Below are 21,985 nucleotides of genomic sequence, written 5' to 3'. Positions count from 1 at the left end.
GCAGGTGCTCCACACCACATGGTGGACAGAAAAACGCTGCAGGCAGTGTTTTGGTGTCAGCCTCCAAAGCGGAACGGTGACTGATCGGAGGCAAACTGATGCATTCTGAGCGGATCAGAATGCATTAGGGCAAAACTGATCCGTTTGGGACTGCTTCTGAGAGCCCTGAATGGATCTCACAAACGGAAAGCCAAAACGCAAGTGTGAAAGTAGCCTAACTCGGAACTGAAGTAGTCTTACATCTAGACTGGCACAGGATACGCCGAAGTTATGTAGAGGCCTCCAGATATAGGGTTTATTAAGACCCCCTATGTTACTATGTAGAAGTGAATGAAGCATTCTGGGAGTTGTAGTTTCTGAATAGCTGGAGTGCCTGAGGTTGCTGACCCCTGCTCTACTCCATCTATTGATCGGCGGACTTTCAGACAGATTTTTATGCCAGAATTGTGGCACAATTATGGTGAAAAATGGCTCATCTTACTTGGACCCCTTTTGACTAAGCCCTGCCCTTTGTGGAGCATGCCAGGAAACCATGTAGAAGCCCTAGACAGCCTAATTTAGGTCCCCTTTTAAACAGCTTTTTGGTACAGACACATTAGTAAATCTGGGCCACTGTGTGCAAGTGCAAAAAAAATTCCAGAAAAAAACTCAAAAGCGGAAAGTGGTTAAAGAAAACCACATAGTATTTATTCTGGTGAGGTTTTTACACGCCAGAGACATTTCACTGTATGTTTTTATGTCTGCGCGCCACACACAAACTGTGGACGATGACCTGAAGTGAAGACATGATGATCGCTTGTACTAACGTGAACTGAACACTAGGTGGCGGCCAACCGCCGGGTGAGCCCCTGTATAGAACGCTTAGCTCGCTGATTCAGTGGGGGCTAGTTCCTGTGTGACACGTGACTGCTGACAGTTCAGAGGTCAGTCTGCTGACAGTCCGGGGGCCGAGTACTCAGGTCAGTGCCTTCATTTCTAGTCTATGGTATGTAGTTACCCGGCGCTAGTAATAACTGAGTGAGCAGCATAGTCTGTACTGTCCCTTACAGGTATCCTATAGCTACAGATAAGGAGACTGGCGTGTGTAATGTCCTGCAATGCGTTAGTAATCGGGTTCTCCTCTTGGGGATGGAGGTTGCGGTAGTGGGGTCTGCATGTGAATGAGACTTTATCTGCACTCAGTGGCAGAACCAACGATAATAAGCATAAAGCACCAACATATGCCGCAGTGCTGTACAACAGACATTGTAATCATTAACATCAGTCCCAGTGAGGATCACAGTCCATTCCCCTGCGCCAGGTTTAGACTACTTGCACACGTTACGGATCATGCACTGTTTTTCCGCATGGATCTTTGTGCGGGGGAGCGTTCACGCGGCCGTATTTAGGGGAGCGCTCAGGCGGCCGTATTTAGGGGAGCGCTCAGGCGGCCGTATTTAGGGGAGCGCTCAGGCGGCCGTATTTAGGGGAGCGCTCAGGCGGCCGTATTTAGGGGAGCGCTCAGGCGGCCGTATTTAGGGGAGCGCTCAGGCGGCCGTATTTAGGGGAGCGTTCACGCGGCCGTATTTAGGGGAGCGTTCACGCGGCCGTATTTAGGGGAGCGTTCACGCGGCCGTATTTAGGGGAGCGTTCACGCGGCCGTATTTAGGGGAGCGTTCACGCGGCCGTATTTTCAGTCTGCATTCCGATGTGCATTTTTTCCCATTCATTTCTGTGGGGCTGCAATCAAAGAAGACAGCACAGCGATGTCATCTGTGCTGCTGTTCCGCAAATTATCGAAAATTCCCAATTCCTGTCCATTTTTCAGGCATAGAATCGTTAATTTCTAACGATAATTTGTTTTCCCTTAGTCCTAACAGCAGCACAGATGGGGTTAACTGCCCCTGTGGACTGGTAGGACCGGCGGAATTTTAATGAGCCCAAGAACCAATAAACGATCTTCAGCTCCCTGAAAGGGAGGAGATCACCCCCCAGCCCACCGTGTTTTTAACAAGCATAATGTATTTAGGGTGGGATATTTGTGTGCTGCTGTTAGGACTAAGGGAAAACAAATTATCGTTAGAAATTAACGATTCCCTTACGTCCTCAACAGCAGCACAGATGGGGAGATAGCAAGAAGAATCCCCTAGGGAGGGTCCTCATGCCTGGCAGAACTAAGAACAGTCTGCCCAAAAGCCGAAAACTCTGCCATCCTAGCATCTATCCTATAATGGGAGATGAAGGTTGACTCAGAGCTCCAGGAGGCCGCCTTACAGATCAACTCTAAGGGGAGGAGTCTTCTCTCCGCAACCGAGGTGGAGACCGCCCTAGTAGAATGGGCCCTCACAAACTCGGGAGGATCTAAGGATTGGGAGACGAAAGCTTCCAAAATGGCCTCCTTGATCCAGCGACTAATGGTGGCTTTAGACGCTTTACGGCCTTTAGACTTACCGGCAAACAGGATAAGAAGATTCTCATCTTTCCTGAACTCACTAGATCTATCCACATAGATCTGGAGGCATCTTGAAATATCCAGCGGGTCTCTAGCTGGAGTATCAGAGGAGGAGGCTGTAAACAAAACTGGTAAAGATATTACCTGATTGATGTTCTGGAAAGTAGGCACCTTAGGCCTGAAGTAAGGTAAAAACTTCAGGAGTACTCTATCCTGTAGAAAAATAATGTACGGGTGATTTGCGGAAAAAGCCTGCAATTCAGAAACTCTTTTGGCTGAAGCTATAGCCAGAAGAAAGACCATCTTTAAAGTCAGAAATTTAAAATTTACCTCCTCCAAGGGCTCGAAGGGGGGAGATGCTAGCCCCCTGAGCACTACTGAAAGATCCCACTGGGGGATAGGTTTCAGTATAGTAGGCTTTAGTCTTTCAGCTCCCTTCAGGAAGCGTTTGATGAGTGGGTCCCGAGAATGTGGCCTGTTGAGACAGGCCGAGATGGCATAAACCTGTACCTTCAAGGTAGCTGGAGATAGGCCTCTATCTAATCCATCCTGAAGAAATTGAAGTATCGCAGGAAGGGGCGGATCTGCAGACGCCACCTGTCTGGAATCACACCATGCCTCGAAGATTCTCATGATCCTGGAGTAGGCCTTCTTTGTAGACTCTGCTCGGGAATGCGACAAAGTTCTCAGGACCGACTCGGAAAGCCCTTCTATGTTGGGAAGGGACTGATCAACCTCCAGGCTGTCAGGTTGAACCTGTGCAGATCTGGGCAGAGGTGAGTGTCCCACGACACCAGGGTCTGCTCCGGGGGGAGTCTCCAGTATTGTCCCCGACTCATCTGAATGAGCTGGGTAAACCAGGATCTTCTGGGCCAAAACGGTATGATGGCTATTACCGAGGCCTGATCCTGACGGATTTTCATCAATACCCTCGGTATCATGGAAAAGGGAGGGAAGATGTAAGCCAGCCTGAACCTCCACGGTATTGACAGAGCATCTATCGCCAGGGGGTTGTCTTCCCTGTAGAGGGAACAGAACCTCATCACCTTGGCGTTGAACCTGGTTGCCATGAGATCCACTTCTGGCATACCCCATCTGTGAACTAGCTGCCTGAAGATCTCCGGATGCAGAGACCACTCCATGGTCGGTAATCCTCGACTTAAGCGGTCCGCTATCATATTGAGGGAGCCTCGAATATGAACGGCAGATAGATGGGAAAGGTTCAGCTCTGCCCACCGAAGAATTACCCCGATCTCTGACAGAAGGGGCAATGATCTTGTGCCTCCCTGTTTGTTTATATAGAGGACAGCAGTCATATTGTCTGACTGGACTTTCACTGCTTTGCCCCGGATCTGAGGCGCAAAGTGAAGGAGGGCTAGCCGGATAGCTCGCATCTCGCGAAGATTGGAGGAAAGATGCCGCTCCAGAGGAGACCAAGATCCCTGAATTGGGGATCCGTCCAGGTGAGCGCCCCAGCCTACAAGGGACGCGTCTGTAGTCAATATGACCCAAGCTGGTTGGGTCATAGACTTCCCTGCTGGTAGCTGAAACCACCATCTGAGGGAATTTCGGGTTTGACCGGACAGGGAGCACAGGGAATCTAGCCCCGCAGGGCTGCCGTTCCATAGGTGTAAGACCTCCGACTGAAGAGGACGGAGGTGCCATAACGCCCAAGGGACCGCATCCGCAGCCGCTGACATGAGCCCCAGCATCTTCATGAGAGTCCGGATAGAGACTCGACGAGGGACATAAAGGACCTTTGCCAGGTCCTGAATCCGCGCTCTCCTTTCTGGAGTCAACCGGAGGGACATCTCCACAGAGTCGACCACGAATCCTAAGTAATGGATTGAAGTCGATGGGCTCACATTCGACTTCTGCCAGTTGATAATCCAGCCTAGGCGGAAGAGAAAGGAGACTGCGACCTGAAGATGGTGGGTAAGGATCGGAACTGAAGAGGCTATGAAAAGCCAATCGTCCAGATAAGGAATAATAGTCAGTCCTTGGAGTCTCAAAGCTGCCACCACCGAAACTACCACCTTGGTGAAGATGAGGGGGGCAGAAGAGATTCCGAAGGGAAGCACGGCGAACTGAAAGTGCCTGCAAACCCCTGAGATCTGGACCGCGATCCTGAGGAGTTTCCGGGAAGCGGAATGGATCGGAATGTGAAGGTACGCATCCTTGAGGTCCAGAGTAGCCATGACGTCCCCAGAATTGAGGATATGGCTGACTGACCTTATGGTTTCCATGCGAAACCTTGTTTTCCTTATAAATCGATTGAGGAATCTCAAATCGATGATCATCCGGAGATCTCCTGTCTTCTTGGGAACCAGGAACACTGGTGAATAAATCCCTAGGCCCCTCTCCCCTGCCGGTACCTCCTCCAGGGCTCCCTTGGAAATATAGTCCTGAATGTAAGATTCTAGGACCACCTGTTTGGCAGACCCGAAGCTTCGTGTGGCGATGAATCTCTCTGGGGGGAGAGAGATAAGATCTACCCGGTACCCGGCGGAAACTATGTCCTGGACCCAGGGGTCTGCAATCAACCGGCTCCAAGAGTCTTTGAAATGGGTAAGACGGCCCCCCACGGGAATCTGGGGGAGGGGTACGGGAAAATCTAGAGGAGACACTGCAGGGGCAGCAGGGCTTATCCAAGAGCCTCGAGGAGGCCCATAGTCAGGAGGGTTTTGCCTCCCTGGTGGGTTTGCGGGGGCGTCTCGGATATTTACGAGATGGCCCCCCCCAATCTCTGCGCCTAGACTGCTGCCCAGAACGACCTCCGCCCTTCTTTTCCTGTCTGGGGCGTCCCCGAAAGGGCTGCTGGGGGAGGCTCTTCCCTTTTTTATCGGAGAGCCCCTCCATTATTTTGTCCAATTCGGACCCGAATAACCTATCTGGTTCGAAGGGGAGCCCACAAAGGTTAAACTTGGATGCGTTATCCGCAATCCACGGTTTCAGCCAGAGTGGTCTGCGGGCAGCTGAAACTAGGGCCATAGTTTTGGCGGCCAGCTTTAGCTGCATCTGGGAGGAATCAACTAAAAAGTCCATAGCCAGGTTGGCTGACTTGAAGGCTGCCAGGATGTCGTCTCTTGATACGCTCTGGTCCACATCCGTCTGGATTTGATTAAGCCTAGAGCGTAGATAGGTGGCTACCTCAGTGGCCGCAATGGAAGTAGATGCGGAGGCGGCGGCCGCCGCGTAACCCCTCCTAAGGGTGCACTCTGCCCTCCGGTCTAGGGGGTCCTGCAGGCTAGACCCATCGTCTGCAGGGACTAGAGTGCGCCGGGACAACTTGGCTATAGCCATGTCCACCTTGGGAACGGAACCCCACGATTCCACCAAGGGTTTAGCCATCGGGTACATGAGTCTGAATTTTCTGGTAAGCACTGGACCCTTCTCAGGCTTCTTCCACTCTGTGCGCATCACAGAGAGGAGGGTCTCATCCGCTCTAAAGACACGCTGTGTCCGACCGGCGGGATCGGAGGACTCCCCCATGTCAACATCCTGGTCCCCCGACCTGATGGACTTGAGTAACTTCTGCGTCTTTTCTGGAGGAAAAAAGCAAGAAGTAGATTCTTCTTCCTCAGAAGAAGAAGACCCCACTGAACAGGGGGTAGGTCTTTCGACCGGTGCGCCCACCTCCATGGGAGTCTGAGAGGGACCTGGTAGCCTCTCATTAAGTAGCTGAACTACTCCCTTGATGGAATCATCCACGTATGTCTTGGTCCATTGGAACATCTCCTGCATCGTGGGTTCCGTGGATGCCGTGCGACAACTCTCACATCTGGAGTAAGGACAGCTGTCAACTAGGGGTGTGTTACATTCGTAACATGCCAAATGCTTCCTCTTGGCCCCAGCCTTCCGCTGATCCTCCTTAGGGGAAGCCATAGTCTGTAATGGAAGAAACAAAACAGGTCATAACACCTACAACATCAGGAGGTGGAGAAAACCAGACCTTAAGGGGGCCCACCAGCACTAGAAGAAATAGAGCTGAAAGAAGAGGAAGTACAAAACCCAAGCAAAGCAATACTGCAGGAATATCACAAAGCACAGGAGAGCTCTGGAGCTAACTTGTGAAAGCAACGCAACCAGAGCACTGACTGATGGGCTCTGGGCGCTTAAAAGGAGGAAACCCCGCCCAATGGGCGGGTTCCTGAAACGAGATCAGCACCACTCCCTTTTTTTTTTTTTTTTTGTATATGTGCTGCCAAAGCAAGCACTCAGAAAAACCAGAGCCTATACTGGCTCTACCTAAACGAAAAATTGTCTCCCCAGACTAATCCTAAGTCCAGGATGTCATTCTAGGGAGCCAGTTTAAGAAAAGGTGAGTTTTATACATCACCGCATCGCTTCGGAAAACCGGAAGTGACGTAGCGCACCTAAGGCGCGTCACTTCCGGGAAATGGCGGCGCCCATAGCGCCGCACACATGCGGTAACGGAGGAACGGAGCACCGTCTACAGATGATGAAAGAAGAGGGGAGGGGACGCCCCCCTCCCCAACGGTACCCCAGACCGAAATCGCCATGATCAGGCCTAAAATAAAGGCACTGAGATGCATAGAAAGCGAGCTAAGCTTTAAGGAGGGAAAAAAGAACCCCTAAGCAATCTTCAGCTCCCAAAGAGGGAGCGACACGCCAGTCCACCTGTCCAGAGGACAGAAAAAAACACGGTGGGCTGGGGGGTGATCTCCTCCCTTTCAGGGAGCTGAAGATCGTTTATTGGTTCTTGGGCTCATTAAAATTCCGCCGGTCCTACCAGTCCACAGGGGCAGTTAACCCCATCTGTGCTGCTGTTGAGGACGTAAGGGAATAGTCATTTCTACATTAGGGCCCGCGGAAACTGGCAGTATCCGTGTTTTACAGATTGGATACGGTTGTGTGAATGCTCCCTTTCTACAGTATCAGCAACGTGAATGAGATCTGACAAATCTCATGTACACAGCTTTTTTTCCATGTGGAAATCGACCTGCCATGCAGATTTAGAAACCCGCAGCGTGTCAGTTGTTCCGATTTTTTTTTTATATATATATATATATATATATATATATATATATTTTTTTTTTTTTGTGGGAAGTTCAGCGTTTGCAATGTAAAGGGTAAGTTTGAGTCAAAACCACATCAAAAGAAGTGTGCACAAGAAACCGTGCAGTTCTGGAATGTATTGGATAACACTGACAGCATTATGTCAGTGTCATTTAATACATTCCAGACCTCTAAGGCCCCTTGCAGATGAGCGTGTCCGGATGCGTTCAGTGAAAACTGCGCGATTTAGCAAGCAAGTCTATTCAGTTTTGTTTACGATCGCGTTCAGTTTGCGATCGCGCGGGTGTAATGCGATTTAATGCATTTTGCACGCACGTGATAAAAAAAACTGAATGTTTACAAACAAAAGCTCTTAGCAACCATCCGTGAAAAAGGCATCCACACTTGCTTGCGGATGCAATGCGATTTTCACGCAGCTCAACTCGCTTCTGTGGGGCCAGCGTTGCGTGAAAATTGCAGAATATGGAACATGCTGCCATTTTCACGCAACGCACAAGTGATGCGTGAAAACTAACGCACATGTACACGGCTCCATTGACATGAATGGGTCCGGATTCCACGCGGGCGCAATGCGTTCGCATAACACATTGCACCCCCGCGAGATACTCGCTCGTGTGAAAGGGGCCTGAGGGTTACATAGCATCATAACTCACTATAATGCTATGCGACCCTAGCAGTGCTGGAAGTTCAGGACGGGAGCTGCGCTGCAAGTCCAGAGCGTGACACTCGCTCGTCTGAAAGCGGCCTTTCTCTTAATGGTAACAACACCATTGAGTCTATGGGGAAAATCTCTGTACAGAAGGTTCAGAATCGCACAAACAATTAACATTCTACTTACTTTAAAATCCACACTTCACAAAATCCACACAAAAAGACAAAATGTGCATATGATTTATCAAATCTCATTTAGGGCTCATGCACACGAACGTATTTTTTGTCTGCATCCGATCCACATTTTTTGTGGGTTGGATGTGAACTTCACTTTTACCCTAAGTTCACACCTGAGCGTTTTACAGCGCGTTCAAACGCGCTGTAAAACGCTCAACACATGAAAACCAATGCTTCCCTATGGGAATGGTTCTCACCTGGGCGTTTTACAGCGCGTACGATCGCGCTGTAAAACGCCCGACGCATAATCAAGTACTTGAGCTTCTTTGGGGCGTTTTGACGCGCGTTTGTGGCCATAGGACACTGCAGTCAATCACACAAACGCGCGTCAAACGCGCGTTTACTATTACAAAAAACATGCATAAAAACGCGCGTAAAACGCGCGTTTGAGAAACGCTCAGGTGTGAAAGCAGGGTTATGGGCTGCAAAAGATGCGGACAGCACACCGTGTGCCGTCTGCAATAATATAGAACATGTTCTGTTCTTGTCCTCATTACAGACAAGGATAGGACTGTTCTATTATGGCCCAGACATTCTGTTCCACAAAATAAAGGCTGGTGTCTGTGTCTTGGCGTTCCGCGATTTGCAGACCGCAAAAACGTCTACAAGCTTGTGCATGAGACCTTATGGTCCATTTTATTTATGCATGAAAATCTGCATGGAAAAACCACTCGTAGTCCACATCATGTGCAGGTAACCTTAGGGTCCATTCACACGTCCGTGTGTGATTTGCGGATCCCTGGATCCGCAAAACACGGACATCGGCGATGTGCGTTCCGCATTTTGCGGACCGCACATCGCCGGCACTTAATAGAAAATGCCTAATCTTGTCCGCAATTCTAATTTTTTTCGGGAACGGAATTGCGGACCCAGAATTGCGGATCTGGGCCGCACATCGTGCGGCCCCAAAGAAATGAATGGGTCTGCAATTCCGTTCCCCCAAATGCGGAACAGAATTGCGGACGTGTGAATGGACCCTTACTATTGATGCTAGACCAGAGTCCTGTGTGCAGCACATTTATAGGGAGGCGGAGGTTCTGTTAGGCTGGGTTCACACCTGAGCGTTTTACAGCGCGTTCCTACGCGCTGTAAAACGCTCAACAAGGAGAAACCAATGATTCCCTATGGGAATGGTTCACACTTGGGCGTTTTACAGCGCGTACGATCGCGCTGTAAAACGCCCGACGCTCCAAAAAGTACATGAGCGACTTTTGGGGCGTTTGTGGCCATAGGACACTGTAGTGAATCACACAAACGCGCGTCAAACGCGCGTTTACTATTACAAAAACGCGCATAAAAATGCGCGTTTGCGCAACGCTCAAGTGTGAACCCAGCCTTAGGGTACGGCCACATGGCATGGCTGTGCTGCAGTCAAGACGCATCCGCCTGGTAGCGGAGTACCGCATGTCAGTACAAACCTCAGCAGGACAATATTAACTTATTAGAACAATTTTTTATTTTTTTATTTTTTTAGTGTGGATGGCTGCGCTGTTTTGCAGGTTGCTGTGTGGCCTTTAACAATGAACACGGTTCGCTAGCAGGCAGCAAGGCCGACAGCCACCCGATTAATCATGAAGGATCCATCCTTAGGGCTCATGCACACAGCTGTAGTTTTGGTCCGCATCCAACCTGCGTTTTTTGCAGATTGGATGCAGACCCATTCATCTGAATGGCGCCACTAAAGATGCGGACAGCACACCCGTAAGTCCTTGGTGGACAAGGATAGGACATTTCTGCCGGGGTGAAAAAACAAAGAAAAGGGAGGCATGCATTCGGCCGGGGTCTGTGTTTTGCGTATCCACGATTTGCAGCCATGTGCATGAGCCCTGATCCTGCAAGAGCGCAGCTTGCCAGCCGTGCTTGTCTTCTCTGTGCCGTGTCTTTCTCCACCGTTCGGTGAGGCCTACCAGAGTCAGTGGTAGCCCAGCAGGCATGAGTTGTGTAGTCCTTCCTGCACATCACGTCTGTTCACATGGCATTCTTTATGTATTGTCCCAGTATGCACATGTGGAGACTAGACACATGTCGTGATGCGCAGAGGGCCGGGGTCAGGAGTGAGTAACGCAAGGCCTGGGCGGGCTGTAACTAGAAACGGCTGGGCCACTATCACATTTTTGAATGGACCCCTCCTCATCACGTGCCATAAATAATGTATTGTTCTTTAGGTCGGCATGATTACAGTGATAACAAATATTTATATATATATTATTTTTTTTACACTTTTGTACAATAATAGCACTTTTCATGAAAAAAAGGACAATAAAGGGACAGTGTAATATGTTTTCTATATTGAAGCTTGTGTGTCTGGGGTGCAAGTTTTTATTTTTCACCATTATGCGGACGCTGGTAAACATCTGGGTAGTGGTGTCAATAAATGGCCTTATTAGGCACAGAGCGATGGTTCACTCTTTTTCTGCAAAAAAATGCCCCCCTTCCCATATGTGACAATCAAAAAGTAAGTACGATATTCTCAGTTATTGATGGGGGGGGGGGGGGGGGGGGGTATAACATGGAAAGCAGTCCATGTGATTCCCCTGGGGTCATGTACAGGTAGACAGGTAGTGAAGTGGATGTGTCTCTACATTTCGTCCTGCAGCTTATCTGCATGTCACCGACGGCCCCTCTCCTCCTCCACTGGCTGCGATCACAACAGCTGCTCTAACCTGGAATATCTCAGTCTGTAGTGCCGCTAGAGACGTAAGCCTACTTGCTCAGATATGGGGGAGATCTGCAGGTATTTCTCGCAGACCTCGCTGCTCACTCAGTTTCTAAAGTCTTAGTCTTTGGCTGCATGGTGTCTAGTGAGCCTGGTCTTGTTTTACCCTGGGTTCACACCTGAGCGTTTCTGAGACGCGCGTTTTACGCGCGTATTTGTCGCACGTTTTTTGCAATAGTAAACGCGCGTTTGAGTGATTGACTGTAGTGTTGTCCAATGAGTCTATGGCCAAAACGCGCGACAAACGCCCCCAAAAAAAGCTCAAGAACTTGTTTATGCGTCGGGCGTTTTACAGCGCGTTCAAACGCGCTGTAAAACGCTCAAGTGTGAACCAGGGCCATAGGAAGCATTGGTTTTCACGTGTTGAGCGTTTTACAGTGTGTTTGAACGCGCTGTAAAACGCTCAGGTGTGAACTTAGGGTTAAAGATGACATTGTCAGCTTTATATGTCTAGCTGTTAGGGTACAACTACATGGCACGGTCGTGTCGCGGTCAAGTTCTGTATGGTTGCAGTGGGCTCTAATTAAGCTAAATGAAGACTGCACTGTTTAATCAGTCTGTATTGTTAATTGCCGCACGGCACCTTCAATACCACACGACCGTTAACAATGCAGACTGACTAAACAGTGCAGTGTTAGTTTAATTAGGGCATGCTGTTACCTGTACGGCCGTGTAGCATGACTGCACCATGGGGTTGTACCCTTATACAGCCTGAGAGAGAGCACCCACTTTCTTCAGCTGGGTAGCCTTCATATTGCAGCTGCTATGGCTGCTACAGCAGTACTTGTACTCCTGACCCTGGGCCAGGGGCATTCAGTGAATAATTATTAAAGTGGGTGATTGGAAAGTAGTGTGATGGGGTCTTGATGCCACTCCATTATGATGAGAGGTAGAGGAATGGTAAAAAACGTAAAGAGGAGATGGACATGGCGGTGTTGGTGGAAGATGCAGAGGAGGTAGCCAACACTGTTTTTGTGTTTTGTTTTTTATTAATTTATTTTTTATTTAGGGAGGCCCCAAAGCATTAGGAAATGCCAAACAAAATGCCAGCACAGGGGAGGAGAAGAAGAGAGTCTCTCCCTCCCCACTGTGACACCGCTACCACCAATGAGAAGAGAGAGGGTAGGAGGAGGGGAGGGGCTGTGGCCACTGCGCCACCAATGAGGAGGAGGGGAGGGGAGGGGACCCTGTGGCCACTGCCACCAATAAAGATAATACTGGGGGGTGCACTGCGCCATCAATGATTATGATTTATAATACTGGGGTTAGGATGGGGGGGGCAGTGCGCCACCAATGAAGATAATAAACCTGTTCATACAAGTTTAGGATGCAGCAGCTGGATAGATGTAAGATCACATACCCGGCACCCAGCCTCTATGTCAGGGCACTGCAATCCGTGGCAGTTAACTCCTCAGGTGCCGCACCCGAGGGGTTAATTGCCGCAGATTGCAGTGCACTGTCATAGAGGTTGGGTGCCAGGTACCTACAATTGTATTAATAAGTTAATTATCTAAATTGGTGGCGCACTGCCCCCACCCCAACCCCAGTATTATAAATTATAATCATTGGTGGCGCAGTGGCAGTTCCAATCGGAGCGGGGCTGCGATAGGTTACTATGGCAGCCAGGATGCTACTGAAGCCCAGGGCAGCAGGGAGCGTGTGAGATCCTATTCACCCTAATAGGGCTCTATTAGGGTGAATAGGACAAGGGATTTTAAGGGGCTATTAGTTATTAAATAAAAAGTGGGGGGGGGGAGTAATAATAAATAAATAAATATTACGTTTAAATCACCCCCTTTCCCAATTTTACATATAAGGCTACTTTCACACTAGCGTTTTTAATTCCGCTATTAAGATCCGTCATAAGATCTCAATAGCGGAAGAAAACGCTTCAGTTTTGTCCCCATTCATTGTCAGTGGGGACAAAGCTGAACTGAACAAAATGGAATGCTCCAAAATGCATTCCGTTTCATTTGGTTGCATCCCCATCGCAGACAGAATAACACTGCAAGCAGCGTTTTTCTGTCCGCGATGTGGTGCGGACACAATAGAAAACAGATCCGTCCCCCATTGACTTCCCATGGGGTTCATGACGGGTCCGTCATGGTCATGGCTATATAAGGCTACTTTCACACTTGCGCTTGATCGGATCCGTTCTGAACGGATCCGATCATATTAATGCAGACGGAGGCTCCGTTCAGTACGGATCCGTCTGCATTAATAACTTAGAAAAAATTCTAAGTGTGAAAGCAGCCTGAGCGGATCCGTTCAGACTTTCAATGTAAAGTCAATGGGGGACGGATCCGCTTGAAGATTGAGCCATGTGGTGACATCTTCAAGCGGATCCGTTCCCATTGACTTACATTGTAAGTCTGGACGGATCCGCACGCCTCCGCACGGCCAGGCGGACACCCGAACGCTGCAAGCAGCGTTCAGCTGTCCGCCTGTCCGTGCGGAGGCGAGCGGAGCTGAGGCTGAACGCCGCCAGACTGATGCAGTCTGAGCGGATCCGCATCCATTCAGACTGCATCAGGGCTGGACGGAAGCGTTCGGGTCCGCTCGTGAGCCCCTTCAAACGGAGCTCACGAGCGGACCGACGAACGCTAGTGTGAAAGTAGCCTAAGACATAATACAACCGAATCGGTTTATGACGGATGCAGATGGTTGTATTATTGTAACAGAAGAGTTTTTGCTGATTCATGACGGATCTGCAAACAACGATAATGTGAAAGTAGCCTAAAATATATAATCAATAAAAAAAAAAAACATATTGCATATCGCCATGTCCGAAAAAGTCTATACTATTAAAATATAAAAAAATATCTCCTATGCAGTGAACGCAATCGAATCCAAATTTTGGTATCGTGACAACCCTAGTGTACAGTATATATGATGGATATATGGTGTATGTGTATATTTGGGTATGTAATGCATATATGATGTACTGTATGTGTGTGTTACATACATATGATTATGTATTTGGGTGTATAGAGCTGGCCCAATCCAGAGCTTTGGGGCCCATAGGAGTCTAGCTGTGCCACTGTTCACTTCTTTTACCTTTTTATACCCAATCTGAGCCCTTTATCTGGAATATTTTCCTCCTGGAAACCCCTGTAAGGTTACAAAAATATAATAGACATTAAGCTTGTCTGATTTGTAGTAAATCCATATCAGATGTAACGGCGGCTGCTGTGTGCCGCTGTTCCCCTGCTTACTGCCGTGGTCCCGGGCGCCGTGTTCAGCAGTAATCTGCTGCCAGTGTTTCCTTTCAGTCCTGGCCACAACATGCTTGCTGCTTGTTTCCTGCAGCATTTCCTTAGAGGCCAAGGCCCTGTGTTTTATGGGTTGGATCACGTGACCTTGCCAATCACTCCTAGCCCTCCTGCACATATATAAGTGGCTCACCCCCCCCCCCCCCCCATCCTAGATGCCTCAGTGTCAAGGTCCTTGTGTCCTGCTAAGGTTCCTGATATCTGCTTGTGTGCCTGTGTTCCTGACTTGTACTTGTGTTCCTGGATTCTGCTACCCGTTTGATCCCTGATTGCCTTGACTCTCCTGTTGCCAAACCGGATTGCCTGACCTGTACCTGTGCCACCTGCCCTGACCTATTGCCTGTCTGACTTCGCCTCTGCCGCCTCCTTCGGTCCTGCACTGTTGCTCCTGGTAACGATTTAGCCTGCTGACTACGCCTGTACCTCTGGTACCTTTCTCAGGTACCTCCTGGTCCGCCTGGACCAGCTGCCTCATTTACCTATCCTCCTCAAGAGGTAGCGAAAGTCTATCAGGGGTGGGGACAACGCCCTTAGAGGAGGTAGGACACATGGCACAATGGGTTCATAGCCGCTGGTTCTTGACAGCAGGAGAACATTTATAGATTTTATTTCATGTACTTGTGGATTGATCCATGCTGTTTTTCTGATCTCTTTCAGGTAGAATGGGTCGCTTAGATGGAAAAGTAATTTTGCTGTCAGCAGCAGCCCAGGGAATTGGACAGGCCGCTGCCATTGTAAGTCTGCCAGTCTTTAGTCAGTTTTTCATCCTCTTTGATTCTTATCACTGCCTTTCAGCATCACTGCTGTACAATTATTGGAAGTCTGTGGTCACCTTTGGTAAATCTATAGTAATAGTTTAAGAAACTTCGTTAAGTGTTCCTTTTTTTTTTTTAAGAAATCTACAGTACGTCCAGTTGCCTTGATTTATTTTTTACAGATATACCATGATGACCTGGATAAATGAGAACCTTCACAGACAAACTTCACAAGGCTCCCTTCACACTTTTGTTTTAAAAAAACAGCAAGCATTATTTTAAACATGTTTTTTTTTTCTCATCCGTATCATTGGGGGACACAGGCTTGACCATGGGTATAGCTGCTGCCACTAGGAGGCGACACTAAGCACAAAAGTGTGAGCTCCTCCCTTCAGCTATACCCTTTCTACAGGGACTGCGGGACTCTAGCTCAAGGCTCCTCTGGACCAGCTGCATTGATGGACGCAGGCCGGGTAAGCTCTGTCTCCCCTTTTTACAGGGTCTAACCACCCCTCCTTATCCTCCTTCCTGTCACTACAGGTTACTTACTATGTTCGAGCCCAGACCCCAGGCCCCAAAGCAGGCTGTCACTTCTGTGCGCCATTTTGCCTGTGCTTCTTGTCGCTCCAAATTTCCATCTGATCAGTTGGATCCCCTCTGCTCTTCCTGCTCTGCCCCACCGCCAAGTGGCTCTGACCCTGACCCAGTCGCCCCTACTGCCCAGCCCATGGTAGAGCCGGAGTGGGCGTGCTCCCTGTCAAAGATGGTACAGGTAGTCTCCCGTACCAACAAAGCCATTGTGAAAATACTGGGGCGTTTGTCCGCCAGGCCGTCCTCTAACTCATCCGACTCTGGGGATGCTGGAGCTCATTCCCATCGTGGCCGACCTGCAAAACGGGCCAGACCTCCCTCCCCCAGAAGAGTGTCTGTATCCCCCCGTTTTTTCTGCCTCTCCGCCACCTCCCAGACAGTCCCACTCTGACGTGTCCTCCTTGAAAGAGGCATGTTCCGAGAAAGGGTTTTCAGATGCGGACTTTGTCTCTCCTGAGGACCAGTCTTCAAAACTGTCCTCTATGGTGGACTTTCTCATTACAGCGGTTATAGAAACCTTACAGGTTGAGGACCCTGCTCCCTCATCAGCCGGCTTGAGTTTTTCCTTCAGGCGGTCTCGTAGCTCGCCCAAATGTTTTCCCAACCACCAGGATTTTGATTCCTCTATTTCCAAGGAGCGGAATTTTGCCTTGCCAAAGCGCTTGGACGTCCTTTTATCCATTTCCGGAGGATTTGACTAAGAAGTGGTCCTCCTCTCCTATAGTTGACCCGCCATACCACTTTGCCTATGGCGAATGGGGCTTCCTTCTTGGATATCAGGGATAAAAAAATTTAATCTTTTGCAAAATCATCCTTTGAAGTAGTGGGCACAGTACAGCGGACGGTTTTTGCCTCTACATGGATTAGCAAAGCTATGGGTGAGTGGGCAAACAAACTGCGTCATGGTCTCTCCTCGGGGGGACTCCACTGAGGAACTTTCTGATATTGCCCTGCAGCTCTCCCATGCCAGTTCGTATATTTGTGAAGCCTCTCTGGATGCGGCCAGACTAATGGTCCGCTCGTCAGTTCTTTGGGTGGCTATTCGCTGTACCCTATGGTTCTTTTGCTGGGCGGCAGATAATGCTTCAAAGCTGGCCTTGATGGCCAAACGCCTGGACGAGATCATTTCTGATGCTACAGGTGGTAAAAGCACTTTTTCAGACAAGTCTGACCCGGATCAGAAGTGTAAGCCCTCCTTTAAACCTCACCCTTCCTGGCGTCCCCGCCAACAGGGCTTCAAGTCCTATGCCCCCAAGACTACCTCTGCCTGACTGGCGGTTTTTGACGCTCCCCAACCTGAGTGGGCGGCCGCCTTCATCTGTTTCGTCATGTCTGGCTAGCTCATGTTTTAGATGCCTGGGTGAGAAAAGACATCTCAGAGGGTTGCAAACTGGAGTTCAGCTCCACCCTGTTTTTCCCACTCATCTCCTCCGAACTCTCCCTCCGCCGCCCATTCCTTTTTTCAGGCTATTCTCACCCTCCTGCGGCAGGGAGTGATCGTCCTGGTTCCTACTCAAGACCGTTTTCGCGGGTTTTATTCCAATCTGTGGTTCCCAAAAAGGAAGGTACAGTCCGTCCCATCCTGGATCTTAAAGCTCTCAACCGCTTTCTCGAGTCTCCCTCCTCACTGACGAACCCTGTCGTCTTCCCCTTCGGGTGGACAACTTGTCGCAGGGATCGATCTTCCACCCGAATTTAAGGTCTCTTCATTTAACGGCATGGCTGTTGAAGCCGCCGTACTAAGGGCTCAGGGTTTCTCGGATGCTGTTGTCCAGACCATGATTCGTGCCAAGAAGCCGTCGTCCTCCCAGATCTATCACTGGACCTGGAAGTCCTACTTTAGTTGGTGCGAACGGCAGCAGCTGACCCCTGTTTATTTTTTGCTGCCGCGACTCTATCCTGCAGTCGGGCAGGGACTTGGGTCTGGCTCTCAGTTCTCTCAAAGGGCAAGTTTCGGCTCTTTCTATTTTATTTCAGCGGAACTTGGCTTCTCTTTCTGCGGTTAGGACCTTTCTAAACGGGGTTGCGCACACTGCGCCCCTTTACCGTCCTCCGTTGAATCCTTGGGACCTTAATCTGGTGCTACGAACTGTTCAGTCATTTCTGTTTGAGCTTTGCAGCAGGTGTCCCTTCACTTCCTGTCCTACAAGGTGGCCTTTTTAGTCGCCATCACTTCCATCCGTAGGGTGTCGGAACTCGCAGCTTTTTCCTGTTGGACCCTCCATCAGGACAAGGTAGTACTTCGCCCGGTTCAGTCCTTACTTCTGAAGGTTGTGTCGACATTCCATCTCAATGAAGAGATCATTTTTCCTTCCTTTTGTCCTGCCCCGTCTCACCCTCGTGAGCAGTCACTTCACACTCTGGATTTAGTACAGGCTGTTCGTATCTATTTATCTCCGATGTCATCTTTCCGACTGACGGATTCGCTATTCGTCATCCCAGAGGGGCCGAGACGAGGGTTGGCTGCATCAAAAGCCTCCATTTCCCGATGGATTTGTTTGGCTATTGTGGAGGCATACCGCATCAGTGACCGGGTCCCGCCCTTTTGCGTTACTGATCATTCTGCTTGGGCAGTAGGGGCCTCTTGGGCAGCGCATCATGGGGCCTCGGCACTTCAGGTATGCAAGGCGGCTACCAGGTCGTCTTTGCACACTTCTGCAAAGTTTTACAGAGTACACACCTTTGCGTCCTTTGACGCTTCTCTGGGACGTAGAGTTTTACAGATGGCGGTTCTCTAATTGTTTCTTTGTTTATGGCCCACCCTTGGGTCTGCTCTGTAACATCCCTTAGTCAAGCCTGTGTCCCCCAATGATACGGATGAGAAAACTAGATTTTTGTACTTGCCGTAAAATCTGTTTCTCTTCCGTTCATTGGGGGACACAGCTCCCACCCATGTTATCTTTTTACGGGCCTCTTTGTGGCCTTCATGTTCTGGGTTTGTACATTGTTTGGGTTTCCTGTGTTTTTTTATTGCTTCTTCTACTGCTTTTGCACAAACTGTTTTAGCTTTGTCCCTGTAGGAAGGGTATAGCTGAAGGGAGGAGCTCCTCGTGTCGCCTCCTATTGGCAGCAGCTAAACCCATGGTCAAACCTGTGTCCCCCAATAAACGGAAGAGAAACAGATTTTACGGTAAGTACAAACATCTAATTTTTCTAAGGTTTTTCTGTAGGATATGAAAAATAAATCGTACAAAATGTCAAAAACGAACAAAAAAAAACAACATAAAACGCATACCCAGAACATGCTGTGGTTTTTATAGACTTCACAGTACAATCTGTACGCATAAAATACAGTATCCTTAATAATGGGATTGTTGAAGTGATCTAGTAGTGGCAGGAGTACAAGGAGTTAAAAGTCCCTGCTTGGGATAGAATGCAGGCTACACCTTCGGAGGAGATTTATCAAACTGGTATAAAGAAAAACTGGCTTAGTTTCCCATAGCAACCAATCAGATTCCACCTTTCATTTTTCAGAGCTCCTTTTTTGAAAATTGAAAGGTGGAATCTGATTGGTTGCTATGGGCAACTGAATCAGTTTTACGTCATACCAGTTTTGATAAATCTCACTTATATCCAGCTGCTAAAAAATCTGATGTTTTGGTCCGAAAATTAATCTTGTTAAGGGCTCATGCACACGAACGTATTTTCTTCTGTGTCCATTTAGTTTTCTTTTACGGACCGTATGCGGAACCATTCATTTCAATGGGTCCGCAATAAAAAAAATGGAATTTACTTATTGTCCTTATTTCCGTTCTGCAAAAAAATGGAGCATGTCCTATTATTGTCTGCATTACGGACAAGTATAGTACTGTTCTATTAGGGGCCAGCTGTTCCGTTCAGCAAAATACGGAATACACACGGACGTCATTCGTATTTTTTTGGTGGATCAGTTTTTTTGCGGACCACAAGATACATACGGTTGTGTGCATGAGGCCTAAGACTGAATTATTTTTTCTTCTGATGTAATTCTTGGTAGTTGCTACTATGTAAGCACCACTAGCAGTGCTATTATTGTTTCTGTGTTTTTAGGCATTTGCTAATGAAGGAGCAAAGGTTATTGCAACGGACATCAATGAAGAGAAGTTGAAAGCTCTAGAGTCGTACAAAGGTTGTTACCTCCACTTGGTTATTATTTTTTTTATTTTAAATTTTGAAAAACAAACAAAATAATGTTTCAAAGTCTATCAAGATACGTATTGTATAATAAAGAAGAAATGTCATTGTGGGGCAAAGTATCATCAGTTTTAAGCAAAATCCCGTACTTCAAGGCATGATGTTATAACCAATATAATAGGAGGTTACAAAAAGGGATTTTCCGAGACTTAGATATTGATGACCTATCCTCAGTGGGGGTCCAGCACCTAGCACCCCCGACGATCAGCTATTTTGGGAAGCTCCCGGTGCTGGAAATTATACACTGGACTGAGCCTGAAACTAAAAGATCCGTTAACTGAGTAGTCTCCGATACATAGGAGCTAAGCTGCAGTACCGTGGCATGGCCACTACACAGTGGACAGAGCCTTCTGCTCCCAGCTTTGTCCACTGTATAGTTTCCAGTGACAAGTACCCAAAACAGGTGATCTGTTAAAGTGCCACGTGTCAGACCCTCACCCATCTCTTGTATTGATGAACTGTCCTGAGGATGAGTCATCAATATCTAAGTCCCAGAAAACCCTCTTTAACCCTTTCTCTGTTAAAAAAAAATAGCTTTTATATCCTTACAGAGTGACACTGCAGTATCCAAGGACATATCTCATATGTCCATATTACTGAAGGCTGTATCTTAGGATGTGTAGCAGCGAGCGATATGATCAGACAATCTAAGTTTTAAAGCCAGACCAGGATCGCACTGCCTAACCGCAATACATTCTGAGATACAGCTATTAGAAATGAGTCCCAGTGAGAGCTGTATAAACCTGCAGCACTCATTCATGACCCAATTTCTCACGGTTGCTCCTCTGAGTGTATGGCAGCTAGCACTGTGATCCCAGTCTTGTTTCAAAGCTTGGATTGTCAGGCTAAACAGCTTGAGATATTCCAGGTTAAATCGATCACCCCCCTCTTCAGCCGGCTGTGACCTCAGCAAGCAGAGGAGGAGGAAGGCCAGTGGGGGGCTTGCTGACAGCCTGCAGGGAGAAGAGCCATATCTTTTTCTGTCTCTAACTGTCCATGAAGCTATCAATCAAAGAGCACATTTGCTCTCTGTCACATGTGGGGGTATTTTATCACACAAAACACTCACACTATAGACCTCAATGAAGTTTACATTTTACGCTAGCCCTATTCTGTCCATACCCGATCTTTAGCGTAAGATATGCAGACTCTTCCCTAGTGATACCTGTTACATGCTGAAGTAATAGTGATAACAATTTTTTTCCTATTTTTGACAAAAGAAAATATTTTCATTAGTCAGAAATCACATTTTTGGCCACTGTTGCTATAAATGATCATTGTCAATTGCTGACTTTTTAAATAAATAAATAAAAAAATAAATACATTTGTGGTATTCGTCCAATTTTCATACATGCGTAACAGCTTTTTTGTGCCAATATTATAGATGCAACAACTCTCTGACCTCCTGCAGCTCATCAGAACCAGAATTATGTGCTCCAACTACAATTCTGATGAACCACAGGAGTAGTAAAGCATCTGCATCATACTTGTCTGAAATTACTTGGCCATAATTAAAGTGGTATTCCGGTTGGTTAAAGTTATTCCCTATCCACAGGATAGGGGATAACAGATTAGTGGGGATCCTACTGCTAGGATCCCCACCAATCACGAGAACTTGCACGCTGCCTGTCCATTCATTTCTATGGGAGTTCCAGAGATAGTCAAATACAGCGCTCGGCTTTCTCTGGAACTCTCATAGAAATAAATGGAGTTGCTGCGCACATGTGCATCCAGCCACTCCATTCTTTTTACAGTTGCTGCAGGAGGCACGGGTTTCCAGTGGTAGGATGCCCACCAATTTGATAGTTATAACTTTCTAACCAGTCAGAATACCCCATTAATATATTATATTAGGTTTAGAAATGTATCATTTATAATTATGATTACAGTGAATATAGGGGGATGGAAGATTATATACTATACAAGTCCCAATACGTAAACGTTGGTTGGTTCAGTCCTGCAGTTTTTTAACCCCTTCCGGACCTTTTCCTTATATGTACGCAAGAAGTCCGGTCTCTGAAGCTGAGCAGGCACCTTAGCCACCAGGTGCCTTCTGTTTAAGGCAGTGCTTCTCAATTATTTTCTGTCATGCCCCCCCTAGGAAGAAGAAAACCTTTCG

The 21,985-nt window shown here is 48.0% G+C and overlaps 1 protein-coding gene across 1 annotated transcript in view; it reads left to right on the top strand.

Annotated features, from left to right (window-relative positions):
- Positions 1-879: 879 nt before the first annotated feature.
- The window catches only part of BDH2 (3-hydroxybutyrate dehydrogenase 2), an 81,136-nt gene continuing 60,030 nt past the window's right edge, over positions 880-21,985 (top strand). The window contains exons 1-3 of the mRNA XM_044276561.1: positions 880-959; positions 15,005-15,081; positions 19,723-19,801. Coding sequence (XP_044132496.1) covers positions 15,010-15,081; positions 19,723-19,801 — 151 coding nt within the window. The 5' untranslated portion in view covers positions 880-959; positions 15,005-15,009. The remainder of the gene's footprint in view (positions 960-15,004; positions 15,082-19,722; positions 19,802-21,985) is intronic.

This window comes from Bufo gargarizans, chromosome 1, assembly GCF_014858855.1.
Source record: "Bufo gargarizans isolate SCDJY-AF-19 chromosome 1, ASM1485885v1, whole genome shotgun sequence".
Lineage (NCBI taxonomy): Eukaryota > Metazoa > Chordata > Amphibia > Anura > Bufonidae > Bufo > Bufo gargarizans.
The sequence above is the reverse complement of the archived record's forward strand: the minus strand, read 5'-3'. Positions and strand labels throughout refer to the sequence as shown.